The 24588-nt window shown below is 51.2% G+C and overlaps 7 protein-coding genes across 7 annotated transcripts; 5 read left to right on the forward strand and 2 right to left on the reverse strand.

Moving 5' to 3' along the window:
* Nucleotides 1–687: 687 nt before the first annotated feature.
* L3040_009520 (uncharacterized protein) lies at nt 688–4380 on the forward strand (the record flags this gene model as incomplete). Its single annotated transcript, XM_007293364.1, has 4 exons — nt 688–907; nt 1004–2916; nt 2966–3919; nt 3967–4380. The coding sequence occupies 4 exons, from the start codon at nt 688–690 to the stop codon at nt 4378–4380; spliced, it is 3501 nt and encodes a 1166-aa protein (XP_007293426.1).
* A 724-nt stretch (nt 4381–5104) lies between these two features.
* On the forward strand, nt 5105–6240 carry L3040_009521 (uncharacterized protein; the record flags this gene model as incomplete). The annotated part of the gene is made up of 2 exons (XM_007293363.2): nt 5105–5126; nt 5240–6240. The coding sequence occupies 2 exons, from the start codon at nt 5105–5107 to the stop codon at nt 6238–6240; spliced, it is 1023 nt and encodes a 340-aa protein (XP_007293425.2).
* A 1371-nt stretch (nt 6241–7611) lies between these two features.
* Nucleotides 7612–8611, forward strand: L3040_009522 (uncharacterized protein; the record flags this gene model as incomplete). Its single annotated transcript, XM_007293362.2, has 3 exons — nt 7612–8213; nt 8290–8301; nt 8491–8611. The coding sequence occupies 3 exons, from the start codon at nt 7612–7614 to the stop codon at nt 8609–8611; spliced, it is 735 nt and encodes a 244-aa protein (XP_007293424.2).
* A 1230-nt stretch (nt 8612–9841) lies between these two features.
* Nucleotides 9842–10637, reverse strand: L3040_009523 (uncharacterized protein; the record flags this gene model as incomplete). Its single annotated transcript, XM_066155993.1, has 5 exons — nt 9842–9861; nt 9943–10038; nt 10214–10232; nt 10282–10290; nt 10575–10637. The coding sequence occupies 5 exons, from the start codon at nt 10635–10637 to the stop codon at nt 9842–9844; spliced, it is 207 nt and encodes a 68-aa protein (XP_066010263.1).
* Nucleotides 10638–12949: 2312 nt separating this feature from the next.
* Nucleotides 12950–15695, reverse strand: L3040_009524 (uncharacterized protein; the record flags this gene model as incomplete). The annotated part of the gene is made up of 8 exons (XM_066155994.1): nt 12950–13514; nt 13582–13749; nt 13829–14346; nt 14406–14674; nt 14729–14914; nt 14966–15258; nt 15333–15430; nt 15537–15695. The coding sequence occupies 8 exons, from the start codon at nt 15693–15695 to the stop codon at nt 12950–12952; spliced, it is 2256 nt and encodes a 751-aa protein (XP_066010264.1).
* A 2338-nt stretch (nt 15696–18033) lies between these two features.
* Nucleotides 18034–19082, forward strand: L3040_009525 (uncharacterized protein; the record flags this gene model as incomplete). Its single annotated transcript, XM_066155995.1, has 2 exons — nt 18034–18472; nt 18529–19082. 2 exons carry the CDS (start codon nt 18034–18036, stop codon nt 19080–19082), a joined length of 993 nt encoding a protein of 330 aa, XP_066010265.1.
* A 1990-nt stretch (nt 19083–21072) lies between these two features.
* L3040_009526 (uncharacterized protein) lies at nt 21073–21901 on the forward strand (the record flags this gene model as incomplete). The annotated part of the gene is made up of 2 exons (XM_007293358.2): nt 21073–21489; nt 21566–21901. The coding sequence occupies 2 exons, from the start codon at nt 21073–21075 to the stop codon at nt 21899–21901; spliced, it is 753 nt and encodes a 250-aa protein (XP_007293420.2).
* Between the last annotated feature and the right edge of the window lie 2687 nt (nt 21902–24588).

Raw genomic sequence — 24588 nt, forward strand, 5'->3', positions numbered from 1 at the left:
CATCCTTACCTCAGAGTCAGGTCTTCTGGCTCACCGCCTTCTCAATAAAGCTATCCTCACCAAAATGGTCTGATTTTACGAGGATCACGTGAATTCTGCCACTTTTGTTCGGGGCGCCTAATGTTGAGGTAAGGCCATCCATGCTGGGGTTCTGGTCGGGCATGCAGCACACGCATCTCGTGCGCGCCCCTCGTGGCTTGGTGTGGAGTGGAGGGAAAGGAAGAGAATTATCATTAATATCATTACTACCATTGGCGCGGTTGGTTGATAACTCTGCGCGCCTCACTATCTACCTTTACTTCACTCGCCTCCACTACAATATAATATAATACTTATTACATACCTTCCCTTCACTTCCCGCTTAATGCGCTCTACACGGCGATTGTACTTTGCAAAGTAGAGTACAGTAGGTACTGTGAAACTGAGAAAGAACGCTCCACCACCCACCTCTTGCGCGCTTGCGCCCGCTTGCGCTCGCGAATGTCTTGCATTTCTTTGCCTTCTTCCCTGGATCCTCACCATCCCACTTCTTTGCGACCAACGCGATTCTCCTTAGACAACACAAAAAACAAACACCACCGCTTCTGAACAATCCTGCAAGCGCACCCATTCCAAAAGGACGGATGTGCCGTGCGATATTTAAGATAACATACGAGCCACAGCCACCTCAACAACAACAACAACAACATGTCTGCCAAAGACAATCACAACAACACGCCGGGTCCCGTCAGGACTGCCCAGAATACTCCTGATATCTCGACTCCATCCTCCCCAACCGACATTCGGCACCCTCTATCGAGAGTTCAGTCGGTCTCTGAACAGCTCCCGAAGCAAGATGAAGGGCTATCAGAGAGCTTCCAGTCTACAGATACAATCAGACGGCGTCCCGAGCAACCACAGTCATACGGTAGGCACGCAGTAAACTAGTTACCTGTCTGGAATTTAGTGGAGCCCTAGCGTGTACTTCACAATTAATACAGCCAAGACTAATTTTGTTGTGAAGGTTCTATTCTACACCAGACCCCTTCGCATACCGGTACCTCAGAGCATCGGCCAAGTGAAGCTTCCTCCCAGACCGGCGAACGACCACAGCCTCAAAGCTTGGAATCATCTCGATCCCTTCAACCCACACGATCACCTATGCTAGGCCCTGAACGTGGTCGAGGAGGCCAACGACCCAAGAAACCCGGCATGCCTCGTCGAGCATCTTCCAATGTGCAAGCACCACACCGTGGCCAGGAGTTCTCGGTGGACGACGATGTTGCCGAGATAGAGGATGATATGGTTAGCAGCAGGCACAGTGCCACTGGATTCGGGTCAACTAGACATCAACCAGCAACCTTGAGGCGGCGCCCAAACGCCCAACCAATGCTGTCGAGGGTCGACTCGTCCAGAGGTGGAGAGGAGGAGGCCGAGGCTGAACAGGAAGCTGGAAGTGTCACTGGTGATACAGCTCCGACCGATAATGCCAGCGAATCTGGAGCGGAAGAAACCAGACGAAATCTAGACGATGCAACCCCAGATGAAGACGACGACGACGACGACGACTTGAGCGATGCCGAGAGCTTTACTTTGAAGGATCGCCAGGAGGCTATAAACGAAACTCATCCCTTCGGTATACGTATCTGGAAGCCTGCACTCTACAAGAAGAGCAGATCCGTGCAGAAGACTGCCGAGGGCGATATCCACTCCTCGCCTGGGGGCCGAGTTAGCAATTGGCTTCTCTTCTTCAATATATTGTGGACTGTATGGTTCGGATGGTGGCTTGCTCTAATTGCCTTTCTTGGGGCGGCAGTGTGCTTTGTATTCGGTGCTGCACCCAGTGCCATCGAGTATGGCCGAGTGCTATGGGGAGTTTCAGGATATTTGTTCTACCCCTTCGGGAAGTTCGTACGGCTGGAACAGGACGAAGCTTATGCCGAGGAGGACGAGGGCGAGGGACGCAGTATTACCGAGTACGAACAATGGCAGAGTGGCGACATTGAGGACGGTCGACTCTTCTTCGGTCCTCAAGGGAATCGATCGATAGTGGGACGTTCGAGAAGAAGCCTCGAGTCCCTCGCCAGCGAAACCGACAGTCTCCTTGGCCGTTCTATGCGGAGACCTACAAGAGATGACTCCGAACGCCCCCTCAAGCGAAGACTTTTCGGCAGAGGGGAATGGAACACCGGCCGTGTAATTTTCTTCCTATTCTTTTATGGTCTCATTACACCGTTCCTGTTCCTCGTGTCCGGCATCTGTTGGTTCCTCGTCTTCTGGATTCCAATGGGTAAAGTTACGATGCTTCTCTTCTACCACCTTCGACGCCATCCACTGGCGCTCTCCTTCCAGTATGACTCGGACTACTCACGTGGTGCTATTCCCAACTCTTCTATCTTACTCTGCACATACCGCGCCGTAGGTATCAAGTATTGGAAGTATACTGTTGATGGAACGAACATTTTCTTGATCAACTTAATGGCTGTTGTCTTGTTTGTCATCTTTGACTACTGGGTGCTTGTGGAAGCCCTTGAATGGGAAGGGTTGACAATCACCGGTCCCGTGTTCCTTTTTACGGCGGCACTGGCATCGATCATTCCACTGGCATACTTCATCGGGCAAGCAGTTGCGTCCATATCCGCTCAATCATCCATGGGTCTTGGTGCGGCCATCAATGCTTTCTTCTCAACCCTGGTAGAGGTATTCCTTTACTGTGTGGCACTGAAGCAAGGCAAGGGCCAACTCGTGGAAGGAAGCATCATCGGAAGCATCTTCGCTGGTATCCTCTTTCTCCCGGGCCTTTCCATGTGCTTCGGAGCGATCAAGCGGAAGACTCAGCGCTTCAATGCCAAGTCGGCTGGTGTCACGTCTACGATGCTTCTCTTCGCTGTCATTGCCGCCTTTGGACCCACGCTTTTCTATCAGATATATGGCACTGTGAGTAATCCAATATCTATCGTAGGATAAGGACTGACCGTTCTGTTAGCATGAGCTCAACTGTCTCAGCTGCATGGATAGTAAGGATGCTCCTCCGGGCCGCGATTGTCGTCGCTGCTATTTCTCTCAAGTCACAGCGCTTAATGACAGATTCTACCTTGAGACTGTTCGGCCATACTGCTGGTTCGCAGCTACTCTTCTATTCCTTTCTTATGTAATCGGTTTGTGGTTTACCTTACGAACACATGCAGCGGTTATTTGGAACAATGAAGTAGATGAGAAGAAGGTACAAGAAATCCATCACGTATCTGGTCAGCAGCAACCTCTTGGCGGCGCACCCCATGGACGACTCCAGAGACACGGTAGCACACAGGGCAGCGCGGCAGAAGCCCAGGGAGCCGAGATCCGAGATTCGCAACTATACAAACGAATACTTGGGCAGTCCCTGAAACAAGTCGGTCTTGGTCCACGGGATGGAAGCCGACACACCTCGATGGCTGAGGGGACATCTTTCGGTGGTAATGGTAGTGCATCTGCCCAGACCCTTCACCTTCCTCCGCCAAAGAGTAGTGGTGCGGAGAGTACCAGGTCCGAGGTTCAAATCCCAGGCTTCACTGAGGCACAGAACACCAACCTGGTTCATGAAGTTGCCGAAATGGCAGCTACTGCTGCCACCATCGCGGCCAGGAATGCCACGAAAGCTCCCCGCAGAACGTCCCTTCTCGCTCAAACGCCTGTTCAGACCAAGCAGACATCAAGAACTGGAATTCCCAATCCGGAGGTACCTATCTTAGTAGAGCCCCAAGCAGGAGGTGGGCACGATGCACCAAACTGGAGCAGAGCGAAGAGTTCTATCATTCTGTGCGGTGCCACCGTTTTGTATGCTCTCATTGCCGAAATTTTAGTCAATACCGTTGATGTGGTATTGACCAATGTGGCCATTGATGAAAAGTTTCTTGGAATTACGTTGTTTGCCCTCGTTCCAAACACAACTGAGTTTCTGGTAAGACTTATCGCCCGTCAAAATTTACTCGTATGCTAACTATACAGAACGCTATCTCATTTGCCATGAACGGAAATATTGCATTATCCATGGAGATCGGATCGGCATATGCTCTTCAAGTCTGCCTGCTCCAGATTCCTGCTCTGGTACTCTTCAGCGCTCTCAACGCTAGCACACTCATTGGACCCGAGTATACGTTCAGCCTCATCTTCCCACAGTGGGACATGGTAACGGTCATCCTCTGTGTCTTCCTCCTCAGCTACATGTACGGCGAAGGAAAGAGCAACTACTTCAAAGGATCCATTCTCCTGCTCAGCTACCTGGTTGTCATCGTCGGCTTCTGGTTCTCCGGCATGACGGATATGGAGAATATGGGTATCAATCGATTTGACATTATTGATGCAGGTGGTAGTTTCAAGACTATTGGGAGAGGCCGGAAGGGACATGCTTTCCAACAATAGCCGAGCAAGGCAGGAGCAGAGAGCTGTTGTTATTTTTTATGTCGTCTCATTTGAGCGCTGGCGTTGGGAGATTTGCTTGCTCTTCTCTATGTGTAGATACCCGCTTGCGGAGCACACGTTTTCGCTGTTTCATAGTTAGTAAACAGACGGTGGGTTTGGGTAGCATAGTTAGCATATGCATAATAGACTGGGGTGTATAAGTAATGGGGGACAAATGATCGGGAGGCCTGTTGAGAAATCGAGGCGTTCCATTCTTGACAGGTTGTGCTCGTACATGGATCGCATCCTGGGTGAGTGATTTCAACCCAATCCATCCAATCCCATGTAAATAAGCAGCAGAATTTGGCTTTTCAGCCCAATCATATCAGCATAGATCAAGTCGTGCAGTACTATCGTTCTTCATATCTCGTCGGAGATATGGAGAGACGGATTCTCTGGTATCCTGGCGGAGATAAAATTTATCGCCGAGCTCAACACCCAACCACCCAATGAGATGCATACCGGCCGACTGTTTAATTGGATGATTCTCTCAGCAGTGGGCCACTACGTAAGTTGCTTCATGATAGGGGATGTAGATGATGACGTTCATTTCCCTCGCGGTTGCTGGTACCGAGTCTAAAAACACGCATATAAAGACAACAACCCCGATCCTCTGTTTACATTTCTCGTTTATTACAGACCTCACACCCGACTTCTACCAAAATACTCAATTGAAATCCTCAAAATGACTAGAGTTCTTCTTACAGGTACGTACGGTCTGTCTGGCTGGCTGGAGTTACCCCTCCATTACCCCCACTATCGCAGTGCTCTTCTCTCCCTTGACACCACCATAATGAACATGCTAATGCATCCATTCCAGGCGGCTCCGGCTTCATCGCTGCTCATATCCTCGACATCCTCCTTGAGCACGGCCACGAAGTCATCACAACAGTCCGTTCCCAAGCCAAGGCAGATAAGATCAAAGCCGCGCACCCCAACACCCCCGATTCCAAGCTCTCCTTCAAGATTGTAGAGGATATTGCCCAAGAAGGCGCTTTTGACGAAGCTGTCAAGATCGATGGCCTGGAGGCAGTCATCCACACCGCATCCCCCTTCCACTTCAATGTCACGGATACCAAGAAGGACCTCCTAGACCCGGCCATCAACGGCACAAAAGGCGTTCTCTCAGCCATCAAGAAGAACGCACCATCAGTAAAACGCGTCGTCATTACCAGCAGCTTCGCCAGCATCATCAACGCCGCCAAAGGCAACAGCTGGACAGAACACACCTACACAGAAGCAGACTGGAACCCAATCACGCTCTCGGAGGCCGTGCAGAACCCCAGCAACGGGTACCGGGCCTCCAAGACGTTCGCGGAGAAGGCCGCCTGGGATTTCGTCGAAAAGGAAAAGCCGAACTTCACTCTCGCGACCATGTGCCCGCCGCTGGTCCTAGGCCCCATTGTGCACTACCTGAACGACCTGTCGGCGCTTAACACCTCGAACCAGCGCGTTCGCAATCTGATCACGGGCCAGAACAAGCAAGAGATTCCTGACACGGGCACCTTCCTTTGGACAGATGTGCGGGATCTGGCGCTCGGCCACGTCAAGGCTATGGAGCTGCCTGGGGCAGCGAACAAGCGTTTCTTCTTCACGGCGGGTTACTTTACGAACAAGGAGATTTGCGAGATCATCCGCAAGAACTTCCCCGAGTACAAGGACCAGTTGCCGGGCGTCGATGTGAAAGGGGGGGATAGGCCGGCGGAGGGCCTGTACGGATGGAGTAATGAGAGGAGTGTGGAGGTGCTGGGAATCAAGTTTCGGGGGTTGGAGGAGAGTATTGTGGATTTGGTGAAGAGTCTCAAGGAGGTTGGTGCGTGATCAGGGGGCGCCCGCATTAGGTGGTGTTACTGGTGCAGGTCTTGAGAGTATTAGTAGACCGAGATTCGCTACAGGCCTGGAACAATATCAGAGTATTGCTTTGGTTTCCTTGCTTGAGATCGAGGAGGGTACGTAGTGCGTGTTTTAATTGGACATTTTTGGCCTGAGTTTGTTAGTAATATTTCAACCATAAGAAAAAGGCTAGGTCCGGGGGTTTTTGCCGGTGAGGAACCGGCGAGGAAGCAGGAAGGCAGGTTTTTGCTTTCAGATTTGCGTTTCTGCGTCAAGGAGGGCGGGATGTGCAATAGGGACTGTGTTTATTTTCGCTTTTTTTGTCGTGTGGCGGCTGAAACTGAAACAACCACGGTATCCATGGAGTCCAGTCCAGGCCCGGCCAGGAGGCTGGCTGCGATTACATTCGGACTGGGGTAGAAGCTAGATGCATGCATGTATGTATATCAGTCAATATCAGCTGAAGTTGGATGCATACCAGGCTGTCGGTCTTCAGTGGCGATGAGCTTTTCTCTCTGGTTTGGGAGTAAGATCTATCATTCTCCGGACTCGAGTCATCTATAGCTATCATCGCGATCACTTGCCCACCTGCTGATCCTTTCGTTATGCTTGCCGTGTCTAGACTTTTAACTGGCCTACCTTACTTACATCTCTGTAGCTCGGTTGGTGTTCAACAAGGGGCAAAATTTAAGCGAGGCGCCCGATGTTGTCCCTGATCTCTCTCTGAAACGTCGTCCCAAAAGCTTCAACCGCAACAAGGCGACCTCCTGGTGCATCTCTGGCGGATCATTGGCTGAGCCATCCCCCCATCCATCCCGCGATGCTTGAAATATCCTCGACTCCGCCCACTTCCGGCTCTACATTGGCCATGTTCGATCCGGACTTCACGATGTCTTCGCCGCAGCGGCTCGAAAGCTCTCAACGGGCTAACCCCCTGATGCGCAATCGCGCGTGGCTTCTTGTGCCTTCTTCTATTAATCCCCAGCTTCGACGACATCTATTTAGGTGCTTGAGAGTCCTTCGCTAAGAAGTCCCGAGAACACTCTTTGTTGTGCTTCTTTCAGACACCCTCTTTGATCAGCCTTTCGAGCCGCCTCGGACGCACAAAGCTATTGTAAACTACCCTACAATGAACTTGTGCCTGTTGTACAGTCAAAGAAGGGTTGGAAGCCAGACGAGAACAGGACGTTTGTAATCGCCATAAGACTGCCGGATGCTCCTCAGACCGGCCTCTAGATTATTTACAACGGTTCCTGAGCTCTGTTCCTAGAGCTTCTCCAAGACCATCGCATAAAATACTTACTATTCCTACAAAGCAAGACCCCCAGACACAGAGATCGACGCTCCTCAAGAGAAAACATGCTCACCAAGTTCTTCCAAGCAAGCCTGCTCGCCAGCCTGGCTTCCGCGGCTGTTCTCCCTCGAGCATCCCAAGCAGTCGACCAGATCTTGGCGATTGCCCCAACGTCCGGCTCATGCACCAACGCCCCCTCCCCAGACGAGTGCACCACGAACGCCGACGCCGCCCCCTTCCTCGTCGCCGCCATGGCCAAGTACAACATCTACGCGACCCCCGAGATCGCAGCTGTCCTGTCAGTCGTGGCCTTCGAAAGCGGCGACTTCAAGTACAACACCAACCACTTTCCCGCGCCAGGGCGGCCGGGCCAGGGCACCAGGGCCATGCTCATGCCCCCCTTCGTGCTGAAGTACGCCCAGTCGATTCCAGAGCTGGCCGCCCAGCTCGGCGCCATCACCACGCAGCCGACGACGACGGGGCTCAGCGACGACGCGCTGAACGCCATCCGCGCGCTGGTCCGGCCGAACGAGTACTCGTTCGCCTCTGCCGCGTGGTACCTGACCACGCAGTGCGATCCTGCGGTCCGAACGGCGCTGCAGGCCGGGGGCCAGCCTGGATTCGAGGCGTACATGGGATGTCTGGGTGTGGCGGCAACCCCGGAGAGGTTGGCGTCCTGGACTCGGGCCAATGCTGCCTTCTGAGGGCCCTTGGATGGGCGATGGACGTCTCTGCTGGCTGAGACGGACGACGAGGTGTGTTTCTTCTTCACAGGTTGTTTTGTAAACCCACGATGTAGACCGTTGGCATGGAATTCATTCTTTTTTTTTTTTTCAAAATTGACTTTTCCTTTCTTAACCGGCTCGCTCTGTGACCTCGGTGAGATAGATGTGTGACTTACCGAATAAGAGGCCATCAAGTGAGCATCTGACTGACCAAAATAGGAAAGTAACGAGGCCGCACCGCGCTCTCTATCTGTACTCGTGCCTGATCGGATACAACGCTTCGGACTCCGTCTCAACGCTTCGGACCCCGTCTCAACGATATGGCCCTCTCGCCCAATAACCCCATTACCTGACCTACCTCCTCCCACCTGGCCATCTCCTTCCCGCCAGCCGCCACATCGCCACTCAGAAAACCAGAGCCGCGAAATCCCCGTCCCGTTTGCAGACAGATAGCCGAGGCGAGACGAGATCCAGCCCGTTCCCGCGACCCATCTCTCTACCTCTGAAAACCAGCCTCCGTCTCCGTCTCCGTCTCCGGACCCCGACACCGGTGCTGGCAAACGACCGACGAACGACCTTGCGCGCGCGGCCTCGCGGGGAGGCGCGATGGACGAGCTCGCTCGCTCGCTCGCTCGCTGGCTAGATACGGCCCGAGCTGGGACAACCAGCGGAGCACGGAAATCCACGCGCTCAGCTTGGAAGGGCCGGCTCTTCTAAGCTAACCATGAGGGTATCCAGGGACGGTACGGAACCGGAACGCTGCGCGGGAGTGCGAACGGGGAAAAAAGAGTAGGATGGCACGGGACGAGGATGGGAGAGGGTGGGATGCCATCTACGGAGAGGGTGCTGAGGGGGCGTGTCGTGTGGGCATCTGCATGGCTGGTATGGGCTTGGATTGGATTGGACTGGATTGGCTTGTCCGCCTGCCTGCTGCTTCTTGCAGGAGCGTGGGTTTTTTTTTTTTTTTTTTTTTTTTTTTTTTAAATCTGAGTCTGGCTTGTTGTGAGTAGATGGTATCGATGATGGGAATGGTAATTGAGTGACAGGAGACGCCGTGTCGGACGTTGAACTTCGTCACTCTCTTTTGCGAGACATTGTGGATATGGGGAGGTGGTGTCAAGACTGGGAGGGAGATGGGCGTGGTTGTTGTTAGGCTGAAAGTCTTTTTGAGAATATCCATGCTCATGCTCATGCTCATACTCATACTCATACTCATACTCATACTCACAATACTCACACTCATACTCATACTCATACTCATACCCTGCCCATCCAGCTCATGCTATAAAAGCCACCGATAAAAAGACAATTAACGAAAGCAAGAAGCTAACATACTGAACAGAGTCCTCCAACGTAGCTTGAAGGAAACAAATGGGACTCACGATACGGCATGCCTCTTCACAAAAGCTTAGAATTCATAATCGTCGGTTTTCCCGCCCTCCCCTTGCAAGCCTTCCCTCAACACCCTCAACACCATCTCTCCCTCCCTCCCCACCCCAATGATAGTTGTAATTGTAATTGCCACATCTGAACCCTCGTGGTCTTTTATTTATTTAAATTGATTTGTCGCTTACAGAGACGTCCGTATCCCTTCCCCGTCTTTAGCGAAGGCCGGACGGAGGACAAGGTAATTCCGAGCCGGGATAGCAGAACCGCCTCTGGCTTACTTACGACGGATGGGTGAGATCGAGTGACTAATCCGACCTCCCAATTGTATTACGTATAGAGTAACCTCCAGAGCCAAGCCACCATAGTCAACTCTTGTTTCTGGATAGCTCGCGATTGATCATACGATATCTTATCAACCCAAGACGGCCCTGGGTAGGATCCCCATGATTGTTTTTTTTCTGTTGGATTGGATTGATTGATTGATTTATTGATTGACTGACCGCGCAAGACTTCCACTATTGATTTGCTTTTGATCTATCAGATTATCAAGAACTCATTCCGTCGACGAGGGGCTACTACGAGTCAGTAACGCTTGCTTGTACTTAGCTGGTCCTTCTTCACCTGAAGCCCCTGGGGGCAAGTGCGTTTCGGGAGTTGTGCTCTAAGGCCCAGAGAGAGAGAGAGAGAGAGGAGAGAGAGACTGGATAGATAGATAGATGGATACTTAGAGAGGGGATAGGAAATCGATGATGATTACCACCACTCTTCTCAAAATAAAAATAAAAAAGAGTGCGCGTCAGTTTCTCTCGCTTCTCGTACTGTATGTAGCAAGAACGGTCTTAAAATAGACAAAAAAAAGATAAAGAGGAAGAGGACGAAGGAGCAGAAGAAGAAAATAAAGAGAAGAGACAAACAAGGTCTGGCTGGGAACCCGGATACCGGCCTTTACACTTTCTGATCATGATGACATTGAGCATATTTGTGGCACTAGTACCGTAAGTAGTAGTAAGTACAGTCAGTAAGGAGTAAGGTAGGGCTGGGGGCCCGGGGGGAAGTGGGGAGGGGGGAGCGGGGGTGGAGTCGTCAGGCAGGGGATCAGAGTCAGGGGGTTTGGTTGGCTACGGAGACCTTGCTCCGTAACCAGTAACCAAGCACAGAGTAGTACAGGACGTACTACGTACTACTAGTAGGTAGTAGTACGTACGACTACGGATGATTCCTCGCTCGGACCTGCCCGATGTCGCTTGAAATTGCCCAATCTCGCTTACACCTTCTCCCCCTTTCCCCTCTTTTCTTTCCCTGAAAATGATCAGGAAACCCCTCTTTTTTCCGCTTCTTGTTCTGTTCTTTCCGCGGATGGGAAATACACGCTGGGCTGAAGAATTAATAAGGTCGGGTCAGGTCAGTCAGGTCAGTCAGGTCAATCAGGTCAATCAGGTCAATCAGGTCAGTCAGGTCAGTCCGGTCAGCTCAGGGCAGTCGGGTCAGGTCGGGTCAGGTACCTAGTATATACTACTACAACTAGATAATTACAGCTAGCTGTACCCCGTCAGTATTCTGCTCACCTTCAATTCCCAAAAGAGAAAAAAGTTCCGTGTGTAGAGCAGAGTATGGTCGAGTTTAGTAACGTTTCCCGTATCTCCGTATTTCGTACTCTGCCCTATCGGGCGTAAAAAAATATCATCTACTACGTATACTACGTACTACGTACGTGGTAATAGTACTTGCAGTGCTACTGGTAGTATTACGGATACTACGTATATCCCGAAGGCTTGTTGAGGTTGAGATTGAGTTTGAGATTAGGAAGGATAGGGGTTTGTTTTAGCTGTATGTACTGCGTACGTACTACTACTACGTACTACTACTACGTACTACTAGTTGTAAATTAGTCGTTACAGTACTTGGAGACAGAGGAAATAAGCAAAGCAACCCTGGGGAAAAGGGGGAAGAGAAGGAAATAAGGCTATCTCTTTCTCCTTCTCTTCCCCCCTTCTGTTTCTCCTTCTCTTAGTCTGACTCTTACTCTTACTCTTTCTCTTTCTCTATAGGCATCTGGTGAGAAATTCCGTCCGCAATAAACCGAGACAAACACACCGAACGCACGTGGGCGTGTTGACCTGTGCTGCGAGTAAGAAGCCTGGGGAGGCGATCTTCCTATACCGGTACCTGTTTACTGACTGCTGCACATCGACTACCTATAGTAGTACCAGGTACTACGTAGTACCGGTACAAGTACTACGTACTACGTACGACTATATTTCTTATTACGCGGGGAAGAGAATACTCCAGACAGGGGCTGCGCTAGCTACCTACCCGATGCGGAAACGCGAAACCAGAACCCCGTGTTACTACTAATTACAGCGTATATCCAGCGCCGTCCATAAATCGGGTCATCCCTCAAATTGATCCTTTCATTTTACTGTACTGTTACGGCCCCCCTGACGGACCTTATTTTCGATAGCCCCCGCCCCTCCCCCCTTCGGTGCGCTGCCGATAGGGTCTGATAGGTACTCGACCCATTTATCGAACCACAAGCTTCGAGCCCGGCTGTCGAGCCCGGCACTTGGGCGTCGTTCCACCAGTGTTGATCGTCTACCCGTCGTCCACCTGCTGCGTGTGTCCGCGCAGGTTTCTAAATTGAGCTCGAAGCTTCGGCTCGCTGATCGGGCACGCGGCAATCGGGACCACGATATGGAGCTGTCGCCATCAGAAGATCCTTTCTTCCTACTGTAGGGCTGAGATGTGGTGCGTGATACTTCGTCGAAGCTGATCTCTCTGCCTTGCCGCGAGTAAGACGGGGTCGGAATCAGATCCAACCATGACTCACCTACTCCAACTGTCCATTCCAACTGCGTGCTCTGGCAGGTCTCGTCTCGCGAGATCCGCGTTTTAGAAGTACTGATCAATATCCTGTAGTTGATGTACATATGTTTCGCACCTCAGACATTCGTTTCCCCCCCCCCCCTTCCTCTTCTCTCTCTTGGTTCTATATATAGAAACCGTATCCGTACCGTATCGTACCTGAGAAACTCTGTCTGCGTGGACTGTGAGTCGGAGAACAGCCGCTGCTAGCCAGCCTGCCAAGGCGCGGGTTAGCCCAAAAAAAAAAACAAACCAGAACCATAAATCCCCTCCCCCTTTCCAAGTCTTGTTCCGATGTTCCATTTTGAACGTAGACCCAAACTCCAGAGACAACCCCAACCCCCAACCCCAGACCCAGACCCAACCCAAATCCCCCCTTGCCCCTTCGATGCCCAATAATATACCCCATACCATATTCGTATACGCGTCAGGGATTACTGATGTAGAAAGAGATGCCCCCGGCCTGGCCGTCAGCAGCAGCATTGTAGCCAGCAGCCGGGACGTGCCACTGTATATCCGCCGACGACGTAGCCGGCGGCCCTAGAAACCCGCCCGCGCCTTCGCCCATCTGGCCGCCCATCGGCGCCATATCCTGATGGGCGTGGTCGGGGAAGGGTTGGTTCGGGAACTCGGCAAGACCCGGATCTGGCTGGAACGGGTGGTAGATGTTGGGGTTCGCCGGGAGCTCCGTGCAGACGAAGTTGGGATCGTTCCACGCATCCATGTTACGGAGCTGCTGAGGTGGGGGCTGCTGCGTGGCCGGTTGCGCGATGATAGCCTTCGGCCGCCGGATCCCGTGCGCGGCGACGAGGTACAAGAGGTTGGCGGTGTGTGATATGATGTTATGGCCGAGCTCGGAGGAGAAGCGTTCGAACTGCTTGACAACCTTCTCCATGAGCGCGAGATCCTGATAAGCCATGACGGTGTTCTTGTTCTGGAGGATATTCAAGCAGAGGATGTCCACGTTCAGGGCTACATTCGGCACTAGAAATCTAGAATTCCAAATTTAGTATGCCGACTGGAAGATGGATGAAGTCTTGGTGGGGCCGGTCGACTCACTTCATAAACGGGTGATCTTTGGGCAGCTTGTCTGGTAGTGATGCGATATCCCGTGCTGCCTGTACACACAAGGCGATGCTAGGCGCGGCTTTCTTGCGTCGAACCTGGGCATCTCGACCTGACGGTCGGGTGAACACTGCGGAATGGACAGCGATGACAAGCTGGTAGCTGGAGGGGCGCCGTGTCAGCATTTTGCTCGTTTGGACTCGATGAGAGGAACGGGGTGGATTCAGCCTGTTCCACCTACTATCTTAAATAAATTACTGTGAGATATACCAATGCCCCTTCGAACCGAGCGTCGTACATCTCTTTACCGGTGATGGCTGGTAGTCTCGCCTTGAACACGGCCAGCTCGTGGTCCAGCTCTATCACCGTGGCGTATGTTTGCTGAGGGTTCTGCTTTGCAGCCTCGCTGGAGAAGAGCAGAGCGTGGACTTTCCGCTGCAGCTTTGCCAGGGTGACCCGCTCATAAGTGATATTGATGACGGTACCATCGTAACACGTCACGTTTCCACGACCATCCACGGGATTTCTGGGCGGCAGGCAAACGAGAGTCGAATCGTTGATGAACGGAGCTCTACATAGTTGCAGCGAGAAATCACTGGCAAGAATGGTTGCTTGCCAAAAGAGTTGATTTTGGAGGAGACCGTTGACATCATCTGGTTTCTTTTCGAGATTGTATCCAGCGTTGATCATGACCTGGGTCGCACATCCAAGTATACTTGCCGCAAATTCTATCTCGGAGGCCAAGTGGAAATACAACACCTTGAGCCAGATTAGTAATCAATGAATGAATGGATGTGGAATTTCCGGAATACTCATACAATACATATCAGAGCACCAACGCCCATAGTATCAGGCCCTTCGATAAGAAGTCGTGGGATCAAAGACAGAGCGTTCTGTAGGAAGAGGTCGCTGTCGATCTTGTATTTTATCTGAAAGCAATTATGCTTCTGAAAAGCTATGACGATATTTATAGCGGCAATGTAGCTGGTCTCCAAGATTTTGTTGCCCTCCTGGTGATTTTGAAGGGCCGCGAACATCATGTCTGCTTGAAATATAGTAGTCTCAATATTTATCGTCGCAAAAAAGCCTGCTAGGTGTCAGAAATGGCAAATGCGTGGATCTTCATCCCATCATCGTGTACCTTGTAGACAGGTTTCCGCGAGATTATGAGAAGGTAGAAGATTCGCTGGAGGGGTGAGCAGTCCCATTGTTTGCGCTAATACACTATCGGGAGGCTTCAGGTCATGAACCATATTGCTGAAGCTGCTGTCCCCCACCAACTGATCAACCCATTGGGTACCTCGACTCGTGAAGAGGGGAATAGAACCTGAACTGTCAGCGATATATAGGGGAGGGCTTCGATTAAGAGCGAACATACCTCGAGTAAAAGTTGCAGGATCCGGCCTGGGGTTAAAGGAAACGTTTGAGCTCGAGGAATCATCTAAAATACCGCCCTCGGGAAAATCCCATTCGTAGCACTGCTCTGTACCTGGTGGCCGAGAAAGAACTATTTGGCTGTGAGATATGGCAAGATCGTCCATGGGAATCGAGAAATGGCGTTGGTCATTGAGCGACGGCTGTGTCTGAAAATCAGATCCAGCGTCGCTCGGTTTGCGGTCCACCAGGACTCGTTCCATGCTTTCCAATCGTTCCTCAAGCTCCATGTATTTCCTGTAGAGAGAAAGAATCAGCATTCCCGACACTTCTTTTGGGGGGGAAGAGGGGTTCTAGATACATAGACGTACATCCTACGAACAGGTTTCTTCCGGGCTACGGAATAGATACATGCGTGCTTGAGCTTCGCACATAGACTGCATGCCGGCAGACCGCGATCACATTTGACCTGTCCGGATGATCAGCCATATTTCGGGTGTTGCAGAGTATCTTTGTTGTTTGCAAAGATACCGACAGAGACAGAGACAGATACAAAAACAGATACAGATACACACCTTTCTTCTGCGGCAATTGTCACATGACAGGCGAGCTGTCTCGGGTCTGCTGCCAGTGGCATGAGAAGAAGATTCATCGGGCTGTGGCTGTGGGGATTCCGACGACTGTTGCGAGACGTTGTGGATCAAGCTGTCCGGGGATTGAGTCGAGGACTCCATAAGTAACAAACAACGCTGGCGACGGATATTTCTATTTGTATGTATCTTCGAACTCGTCCGTATGCTTGAGATTTTTATTTAACTATCGGATTCCGGCCTTTTTCCACGTGGAAAGGTGAAGAAGAAGGCCAGAACCGAACCTAGCAAAGAGTTGGCAGGGGAAACCCGAGCGTCCTAGGAACTTAATATCGAGAAGGTTTGTGACGCCCTCGGCCTGGATCCTATGGAGCACAATGCTTACAAAGTCTTGATCGGTCGATAGAAAGTTACTAGCATGTTTTACATGTTTTAGGATCGGGATATACTACGTACGGTGGAAGAAAAAAGCCTCGGTATTTCTCTGATGAAGTCCATGTAAAGTAAGGTTTCCAAACAGATGGCTCCATCCATCAATCTCCCTCCCGCCGCACAGATGTCAATAACACAAGAGAGAATTATGGAATTGCCGAAAAATACGAACTAAAGGGATAGCACACTACCATGGCTCCACCAGTGCACAAGTGGGCTTTATCCCGGGAAGAGGAACAGAGTGGTAAGACATCGATCGTATAAACCAATGAGACAATAAAACATAATACTTTCGACTCATGCACCCGCCAAGTGTGCCTACCTGGGCCTGGTAGGAGGCGACGATTCTGTCTCGACCTGTACGAGGAGGTGCCTCCTACGAACCTCCAGCTCTCTCCTGCAGCAGAGAGTCTGGAGAGCCGAAATCGAATTGGAGAGCCGAAAGCGAATCATCGACCTGCGGCCTCTCTTCCCTTACGGCGGTTCCGAACCTCCCTCCTCCTTCTTGCTCGAACACTACGCCAACTACGGTCTATACCTGACGGGCATACCGACTGAAAACACCTTAAGAGGATTTGCGATAGAAGGGGAACGGGTGTGAGAGATGGGAAGTGCTTAGTTCGATCGATCGAAAACACGGTATTGCTCCTTCGATAAGAGCGCTCTGCAAACACACCGGCTCTTCATCAAGGCTACGAACGCGAGTCATTATAGCTATACGATAAAACAGATCGATGTTTGTACTTGTACGAACCGAGGCCGCCTGTAGGGCTATACGTATGCGACAATTACCGAGAGACAACTCGGTGCAAATTCTTTACAATGCTTCTAAGGGACTTATAAGGAGTTTGCGATACCGCGGGATCAGAACCGGCTCTATTTGAGAGAGACCTTTTCCTAAACGTGGTTTTTACTTTCGATTGGATAGTACTTTGTACAGTATATAATCTCTACTCAGCACGTCGCCGTACCCCATAGGAGGTCCTAGGGTCCAAGCATTTCGTTATGGATACCCGCCCGACGTAAATCAATACTACTACTACTACTACTACTACTACTACTATCACTACCACCCGGGCCTGGTCTGGTCCAAGCTATAAACAATGACAAGCCAATAATAGTCACGTGTTTGGGTCGCTTATATATCACGTGTATCAGACTGTTCCTGAGTTGTTAGAAGCTCGAAGTTGGGGAATCCTCCACCTTGAAAAGTGTCACGAGATAGAACTGAAGAAGAATTCCAGAAGGATGGCGGTGGTAATTTTCCTCGCCGCTACAGCTCTTGACTGGCTGCTGAAGGTGCTCCCTGATACGATTTGCGAACCAGGAGAGCAACCAGTCACTTCAAAGTTGGCAAGATGACAAGTATAGGAGGAGCGAACAAAAAAAGTCTAGCGCAAGGATGAAGATATCGAAGTCGATCATGAGCTATGATACTGCGTCCATGTATAGGCTTTACTCCCCTGCCCTCCTTCATGCAGTCTCCCTTAGGGGGGGGGGGAAATTAAAGCTAGGAGACGAACTTGACAGGTATTCAATCGCAAGCCCTTCCATCTTCCCTGTTGACCAACTGTTGGTAACTCAAGCGAGAGAAGAAAACCGAGCAGTGGGGAAATACGGGGGTAATCATGGTAGCAGAATGCAGTGCGTGATGACCCAATGAGGGAGGGTGGATTTGTTTTGATTCCCACAAGCCTCAGTCCTGCATGGCCTTTGCTAAGAGCCGACGCCAGAGCGAGCAGCCATCGGCGATCAAGACGAGGCAAAGGAGAGTAAAGCGACTTCGACAACTTGTATGTACTCTGTACAGCATGGCCTGTCACCTGCGACCCTGCTGCAGGCCACGCATAAATAAGCACGGGTTAGTCGAGGTGTCACTCGGGCGGGCTGACGACACGGCTGGGAAACGTCCAACTTTCATTTATCGAAACTCCGAGACAAGAACAAGATCGAGATCACGAGAACGCTTCAGACACCACGAAATCTTTGCCTTGTGGCCACTGCAAACTAGGGGGTGGAGGAGTGTCGAGAACTGCGGTCTCTTTTCAGAATGGGGAATAAGACGTCCACTCCGGAGCACCTGCAGCGCCCCGACAAGAGGAAGGCTGTGACCTTCACACTTGAAGACCACACGGACGATATTCCCAATGACGGAAAGGTTCGGCGAGAGGTGGGGGCTCTCCATCTAGCCATCATAGACCACTGCCGGGACTTCTATCACGATCGGGAGATCGTGCTTGGGCCGAAAGACATCGAGATACTGCTCGACAGGGAGAAAGACAAGTTCCCGACGTTGTCGACAACGGAATTCTCTCACCTCCTCTACGATGCAAGGAGTAGGAGGTCGGCTGTGACTTGCTTCATATCCCACATGGTGATTAAAAATATCGGTTTCTCCGGGCGCAAATCAAGCACACTGTTGTCTCCCAGCGCCGTAGGATGTATCGACGACTTTGGCTTTAGTGATCCGGAAGTAAAGATGAGTGAAGGTAAATCGAAGTCGAGAAATTCTTCTGGGTACCCATTATGCTAACGAGGACTTAAGTAGCAGAAGACGTTGCTTTCACTCAATGGCGAGTCGTCACAGCGCAATTGCTACCCAAGATACAGAAGCGCCCAACAATATATCAGACGGCCCGCATCGACCGGCTTTTCAAGAGAATTGACGAGACCGTACTGATATTCTATGACTCGGTCAAGGACAATACCGAGAGGCTGCGGAGTCTGCGTAGCGTCGTCGAAAAGGCAGCGATCGTGGGTGAGATGATATTTGCATCTCCCTCCCGGTGGAAGTTCGACTGGCATATTTCCCGTCGTGACTTAAGATCTAGAGACAGGCGAAGTAAAGATCCAAAGACTCCGGAAAAGACTCACCAAGCATTTGATAAAGGCGGCAAGACAATCGTCATTGTGCGATTCCCAGCCCTGTTACAGATCGACGCGAAGGATCCAAATGATAAATATGGAAAGATGAGAGCCCGGCGCGGTGACTATGACTGTAGTTCTGCAATTTCTGATGTCCTCCGAGAAGTCAGACAAGGTGCAGATTCTCGGGATCAGCCGCCAATATCGAATTTACCGGAAGGGGAGGCTACCTGAGCTCCACCGACCTTTTAACCAGTTCTGAAATATCAGTTCAAGATGTTATTCTGTGCTGTCTCTGGACAAGACAGCAGCAGCTATCCGAGGGCAGTTCGGCAAGGCGAGAGGTGGCGATGATGAAGGTTGCAAGCAAACTTGAGCAGAGATTCCACGCTTGTGAATCCCAGCAGCACTGGATATATCCTGTATGGGATTTTCACCACATCAGAAGTCTAGTCTACGTTCACCGGTGATAGGTATTACACTTACTATCTCTAGAAGACAGACACCCAGTTCCGACACTCTGTGCTAACCACCAATACACCCATGATCAAAATATGCAGCTGGAGCAACTTCTGACCGAGGTCGACGTCGTGAAATCTCGGATTCTATAACCAGGCCCTCCATCGTGATGATTACCTTATACCAACCTCTGGAGGCAATAGCGGAGGTGTCTTTTTCTCGCGGGGTATTGAGAGAGACTCTTCTTTTTTCCCGACCCAAATGAGTAGTCATTTCCCGAGTGTTGATCGACTGTCTTTAGATGATACATGCACGAGCTTTCGCTAGGTCCCGTACAGTGCACCCTTCATATCGTGAATCACGTCGATGGCTCGCTTTAACTGTCTGCAGGAACGGGCCAAAGATAGCAAGATGTGCTTCGAAGCTTCGAAGCCGAGTGGGTTTCTTGAATGTTCTAGTCTCACCCATAGTTGTACCAGCGCATCGGTGCATCCTCTCCAGTACGAGTAGGGGATCGAAGGTGTTGGGAGACGGGCCTTATAGCACATCTCGAGGTTGGGATCAGCATGTTTGATTCGTCTATATTGAGCGGAGATGCGATATCTATGCCTGCTATCGCCATAGTTATAGCTAGCGTCCCAGGTGACTTGGTCTCTTCATCCACCATCCCATATCCGGACTGCTCGACCCTACCAAACTACCTGCATTACCGGTCCGGTCGAGACGTAACTTAGCGGACTAGGCGACAGAGGAGCGACGAAGATAGTAATTACTTACAGCGACGGCCAGATTTCCACAATGACTATTCTGCAGACAAGAACTATCTTTGGGCATATATTATTTGTTTTGTCTTGTGTCCGTCCGTTCTACTGGAAACGTGGCTAGGTGTTGTTGGTGAGTCCTCCTTCCTATTCCTCCACGTGATAATGGTATTAGCAGTGAGCTAGATTCTAAAGCTGGCAATACTGTACTGGGTTGACTTGGAGTATGTGGTGTTGGCAATGCAGGAAGCCTGTATCTGCCAAGGTCTTTAGACCCACGACTATCAAGATCATCGTGTTCAGGGCAACGCTTATCCGGGGGGGTTTATGGCCCCATGCCTGCTCTTTAGGATCGCATTATAAAGAGTTCAAGACGAATGGCGCAAATGACAGCCGTGCTATAGCAGGCCGCTTCAGCGACAACACTTCAGCCTCCCCGATCTATTTCGCCGCCTGACTCGACCATGCAGACATCGATTCCAAGTAGCGGTTTATAACCGGGAAAAAGAAGTTCGACAACAGTGGTTTCGATCGGCGCCTAATTAATTAAGCGACCCCTCATGGAAAGCCGAACGACGCTGCCGAAGCTCCCAAGCAACCTTCCTGCGAAACAGTTCATAAACACAATGCAAAGGATATATCTCCACCATGGCAAGTCTAAGCACCCGATACCTACTTGCCTCGATTCTGCTATATTGCTAGAGAGACGCGGTCTCAAACAAGACATAGGTATACCGAGATATGCCAGCCATCAACATCGACACGCGGTCTCTGCACTCGACCCCGCAACCTCCGCCAGAACCGCTTTCCTCTGCCGAGGGATCCATTCATTCTCACGGGTGGAGGTGGGGTAATAATGGAAAGCCAGTATCAGAAAGTCTATCAGATAAAAGCATATCCTTGACTTCTCGAATTAACGAGTCGCCCAACATTGATAAAAACCCCCAAGACAACCCTCTCACCTGAATCTAACGAAGAAGAGGAAAAAACATCAGATCTCCATCATGAGTACAGAGAAACCGACAATTGTGATCGTGCCCGGCGCGTGGCAGCTCGCAAGCGGCTATGTTCCCTTTGCCACCCAACTCCAAGAAGCCGGCCTTCCTACAGAAGTGATCGCTTTCCCATCAGTGGGCGGGACCGAGTCGCCCCTTCCGGGCCTACCTGAAGATGTGATCGAAACGCAGAAAGTCTTAACCAGGCTCGTTGAGGAGGGGAAAGAAGTTGTGCTGCTCTGTCACAGTTATGGTGGCGTGGTCGGATCCTGTTCCGCTGAGGGATTCACCGTTGCTGAGAGAGCTAAGGAGGGTAAGAAGGGGGGGGTGAGATTGGTGGTGTATATGGCGGCATTCATGATCCCCAAAGGAAAGAGTTTGCTGGATATGCTTGGGGGCAAGCCGCTGCCATGGATGGATGTACAGGTGCGTTCTTTTTCCCCCAAAAATCCTCGCTAGGTTCGGGATGCAGAGTTGATTGACACGATTGGAAAAACCATAGGGGGAGAAAACAATAGGCGTAGCCGATCAAATGCATCACATAATATACAACGACATGTCAGTCGAGCAGGCAGCGCCGTACTTGCAGCAGATCTCGCACTCCGCTAGCATTGTATTCTCGACCCCATCGACCTTTGAGCCATGGAACAACGGTGTCAAGTGTGCGTATATCTTCTGCACAGAAGATAACGCATTACTGTTCCCGATCCAACAAGCAATGGCTGCCCAGCTTGGGCCCGAGCCGGTGACATGGGTTTTGAAGTGTGGGCATTGCCCCTATGCGAGCATTCCGCAGGAGTTGGCTGAGGTTGTTCTGAAAGCGGCAGAGGTGAAGTAGGAGAGAGTCGAGAGTCGTGAGTCGAGGATAGGGTTGGATATTGTCGCTGTACACACGTGACCATCCTGACCAACTTCAGGGGCTCGCTAGTCGACCAATCCATACTGTACTTTCCGAGAAACAACACCCCAAATCAGTCAAGCCCGATTTTTCTCAGTTCTACGTGTGCACCAGTTAGCAGTCGGTCCAGCCTGATTCTCGATTCCTAAATGTGCACCGCACACTATGTGCCCGCCCTGTTCGCTCGCCTTACTGTTCGTCGCACTATCCAGCTCATGCAACCTAGACCTTTTGTTACCATCCCACCATCCACTTCGCACCCAACCCCAAAATTCACACCCACAGCGCCTATTTCCCGAGCCCCCGAACTGATCGTCGAGAGTACCGTCCTACCAAGAGCCTCGTACCTCAAAGACCGGAACACAATCTCGCGGCCCCTTTACCACCGACATGCGAGTATCCGACACGGCCCGACACATAAAACGGTCAACTGACGCTCCATCTACTGGTTCGCGACGGCCTCCGAGGAGGCTGTCGGGTAAGACGGATGCCTAGCTTTCTCAGAGGCAAACCTGTGTGTGTGGTATCGTTTTAAGAACCCGGGGGTTCCCACGAGCGAGCGAGCGAGTCCGCCCTTTATAAAACCGTCCTTCCGTCCCCGATCGCGAAACCCTGATATTCTCTCAACAGGCTTCTCAGAGGATTGACACAGAGAGACAGACAGACGACAACGATGATGCATCTCTGATAAAGTCAGTCGCATAGGTAGTTGCGTCAGTACCAGGACCTCGTCTAGTTCGCAATCCTACATTTCCAGCCCTCACAGCACGCTTCTATACCACGATCCTACCCTTCCGCATCCATGTCCTTATCCACTTGTGCATTCAGACCTCCCACCACCACCACCACCAACAACAACAACAGCCCAGACCCCTCGAATGTTGACTGAGATAATCCCGAATCGCACTCTTCATCACCGGTCCCAAAAGCGCTACCAAGAATCAGGTCGCCGGTTCCCGTCCCCGTCCCCCAGACCATGCTATAACCAAGAGGGACGCAAAGTGAAGCCTGGAGCTATTTAGTCACCCGTATCCCCTCTTGTGATAACACCGAATGCCTCTCATCAAGCGAGAGGAAGGACGGTGAAGATGGCGAGGGAGTTGTCGATGTCATGTGGAGCAGTGGAGAGAGGAAGCGAGATGGGACTGAAGGGAAACAGAGAAAGAGGGAAGTAGGTAGGGAGAGGAAGGAGCCGAGATGGCCGAGATGAGAAGGAAGTGGAAGGCAAGGAGGAGGAGCAGGAGGAGGAAAGCAAGGCTAAGCGTCTATGGAAAGACGAAAGAGAGAAGATCATAGAAAGCCACAGGCGAACGGAATCATCGGCCGAGGGAGGAGTCGGAACCCGAGGAGGACCTCAGCTCGGAGAGCGAGATGTTTCGGCTCAGTGAGATAAGCGACGGTGGGGAGGGACGGCAAGCTGGGATAAGGAGAGAACCATCTCTGCTGAGGAGGAGGAGGACTGGGACGAGGATCTGACAACAGAAAAAGAAAAGAAAAAGAAAATAAAAAGAAAAAGAAAAGAGAAAAAAAAGAAGAAAAAAAACGCATCCCTCTCGAAACGAACCCCTAACGGCCCTTCCTTCCGTCGACGCCCACGATCCAGAAAAACGACAGCGACAGCGACAGCGACAACGACACGATCCGAATGCTAGGATCTAGATCCGAGTAGATAGATAAGCCAACCCCGTCCCCTCGTCACGTCGCCACCAGAATCTGGATACATATCAAATTCAGAGACAGACAGACAGACAGACAGACGAACTACCAACTAAGTACCTAACTAGATACGCTGCGCTGCGCCAAATCCATCTCCCATCTCCCATCTCCCATCTCCGAGCCGCCGCCGCTGCCGCCGCTGCCGACGACACCCGTCTTTAATTTGCCACCATGGTTCATTCATTCATTCATTCATTCATTCACTCATCCAACCCTCAACCCTCAACCCTCAACCCTCAACCCTCAACCCTTAACCCTAAGCCCACAACTCTAAGCCCACAACTACCAGACCAGACCAGACCAGACCAGACCAGACCAGACCAGACCAGACCAGAGAGTATCAGCGGAGCAGCTCCATACATACATACATACACACACACACATATACACACACACACCGCCAAATCCCCCCCCCTCTCACGCGCCCAAAGCTCTCTCTCTCTCTCTCTCCTCCATCCATACAGCACCCCTCTCTTTTCAAAACAACAACAACAACAACAACAACAACAACAACAATAAGCCCCCCCTCACCCCCCTCACCCCCCTCCCTCCCCCTCCCTCCCTCTCTAAAAAAAAAGCCTAAAAGCAAGCAAGCAAGCAACACCGCCCGCCGTCTCCCAGACACGAGACGGATGAATGGATGGATGGATGGATGGATCTACAAGCGCGGAGCGCAGATACACTTCACTTCACTTCAGATCACTTCACTTCACTTCACTTCAGATCCACTTCAGATCACTTCACTTCACTTCAGATCAGTTCAGTTCAGTTCACTTCACTTCACTTCAGATCACTTCACTTCAGATCACTTCACTTCACTTCACTTACACTTCAGATCAGATCCGATCCGATCCGATGCACTTTACCGGCCAGAAATCACAGATGGGAGAGGCAGCTAGCAGTGCATCGGG

This window comes from Drepanopeziza brunnea (assembly GCF_022702325.1).
Source record: "Drepanopeziza brunnea f. sp. 'multigermtubi' strain 214-2 chromosome Unknown ctg19, whole genome shotgun sequence".
Taxonomy (NCBI): Eukaryota; Fungi; Ascomycota; class Leotiomycetes; order Helotiales; family Drepanopezizaceae; genus Drepanopeziza; species Drepanopeziza brunnea.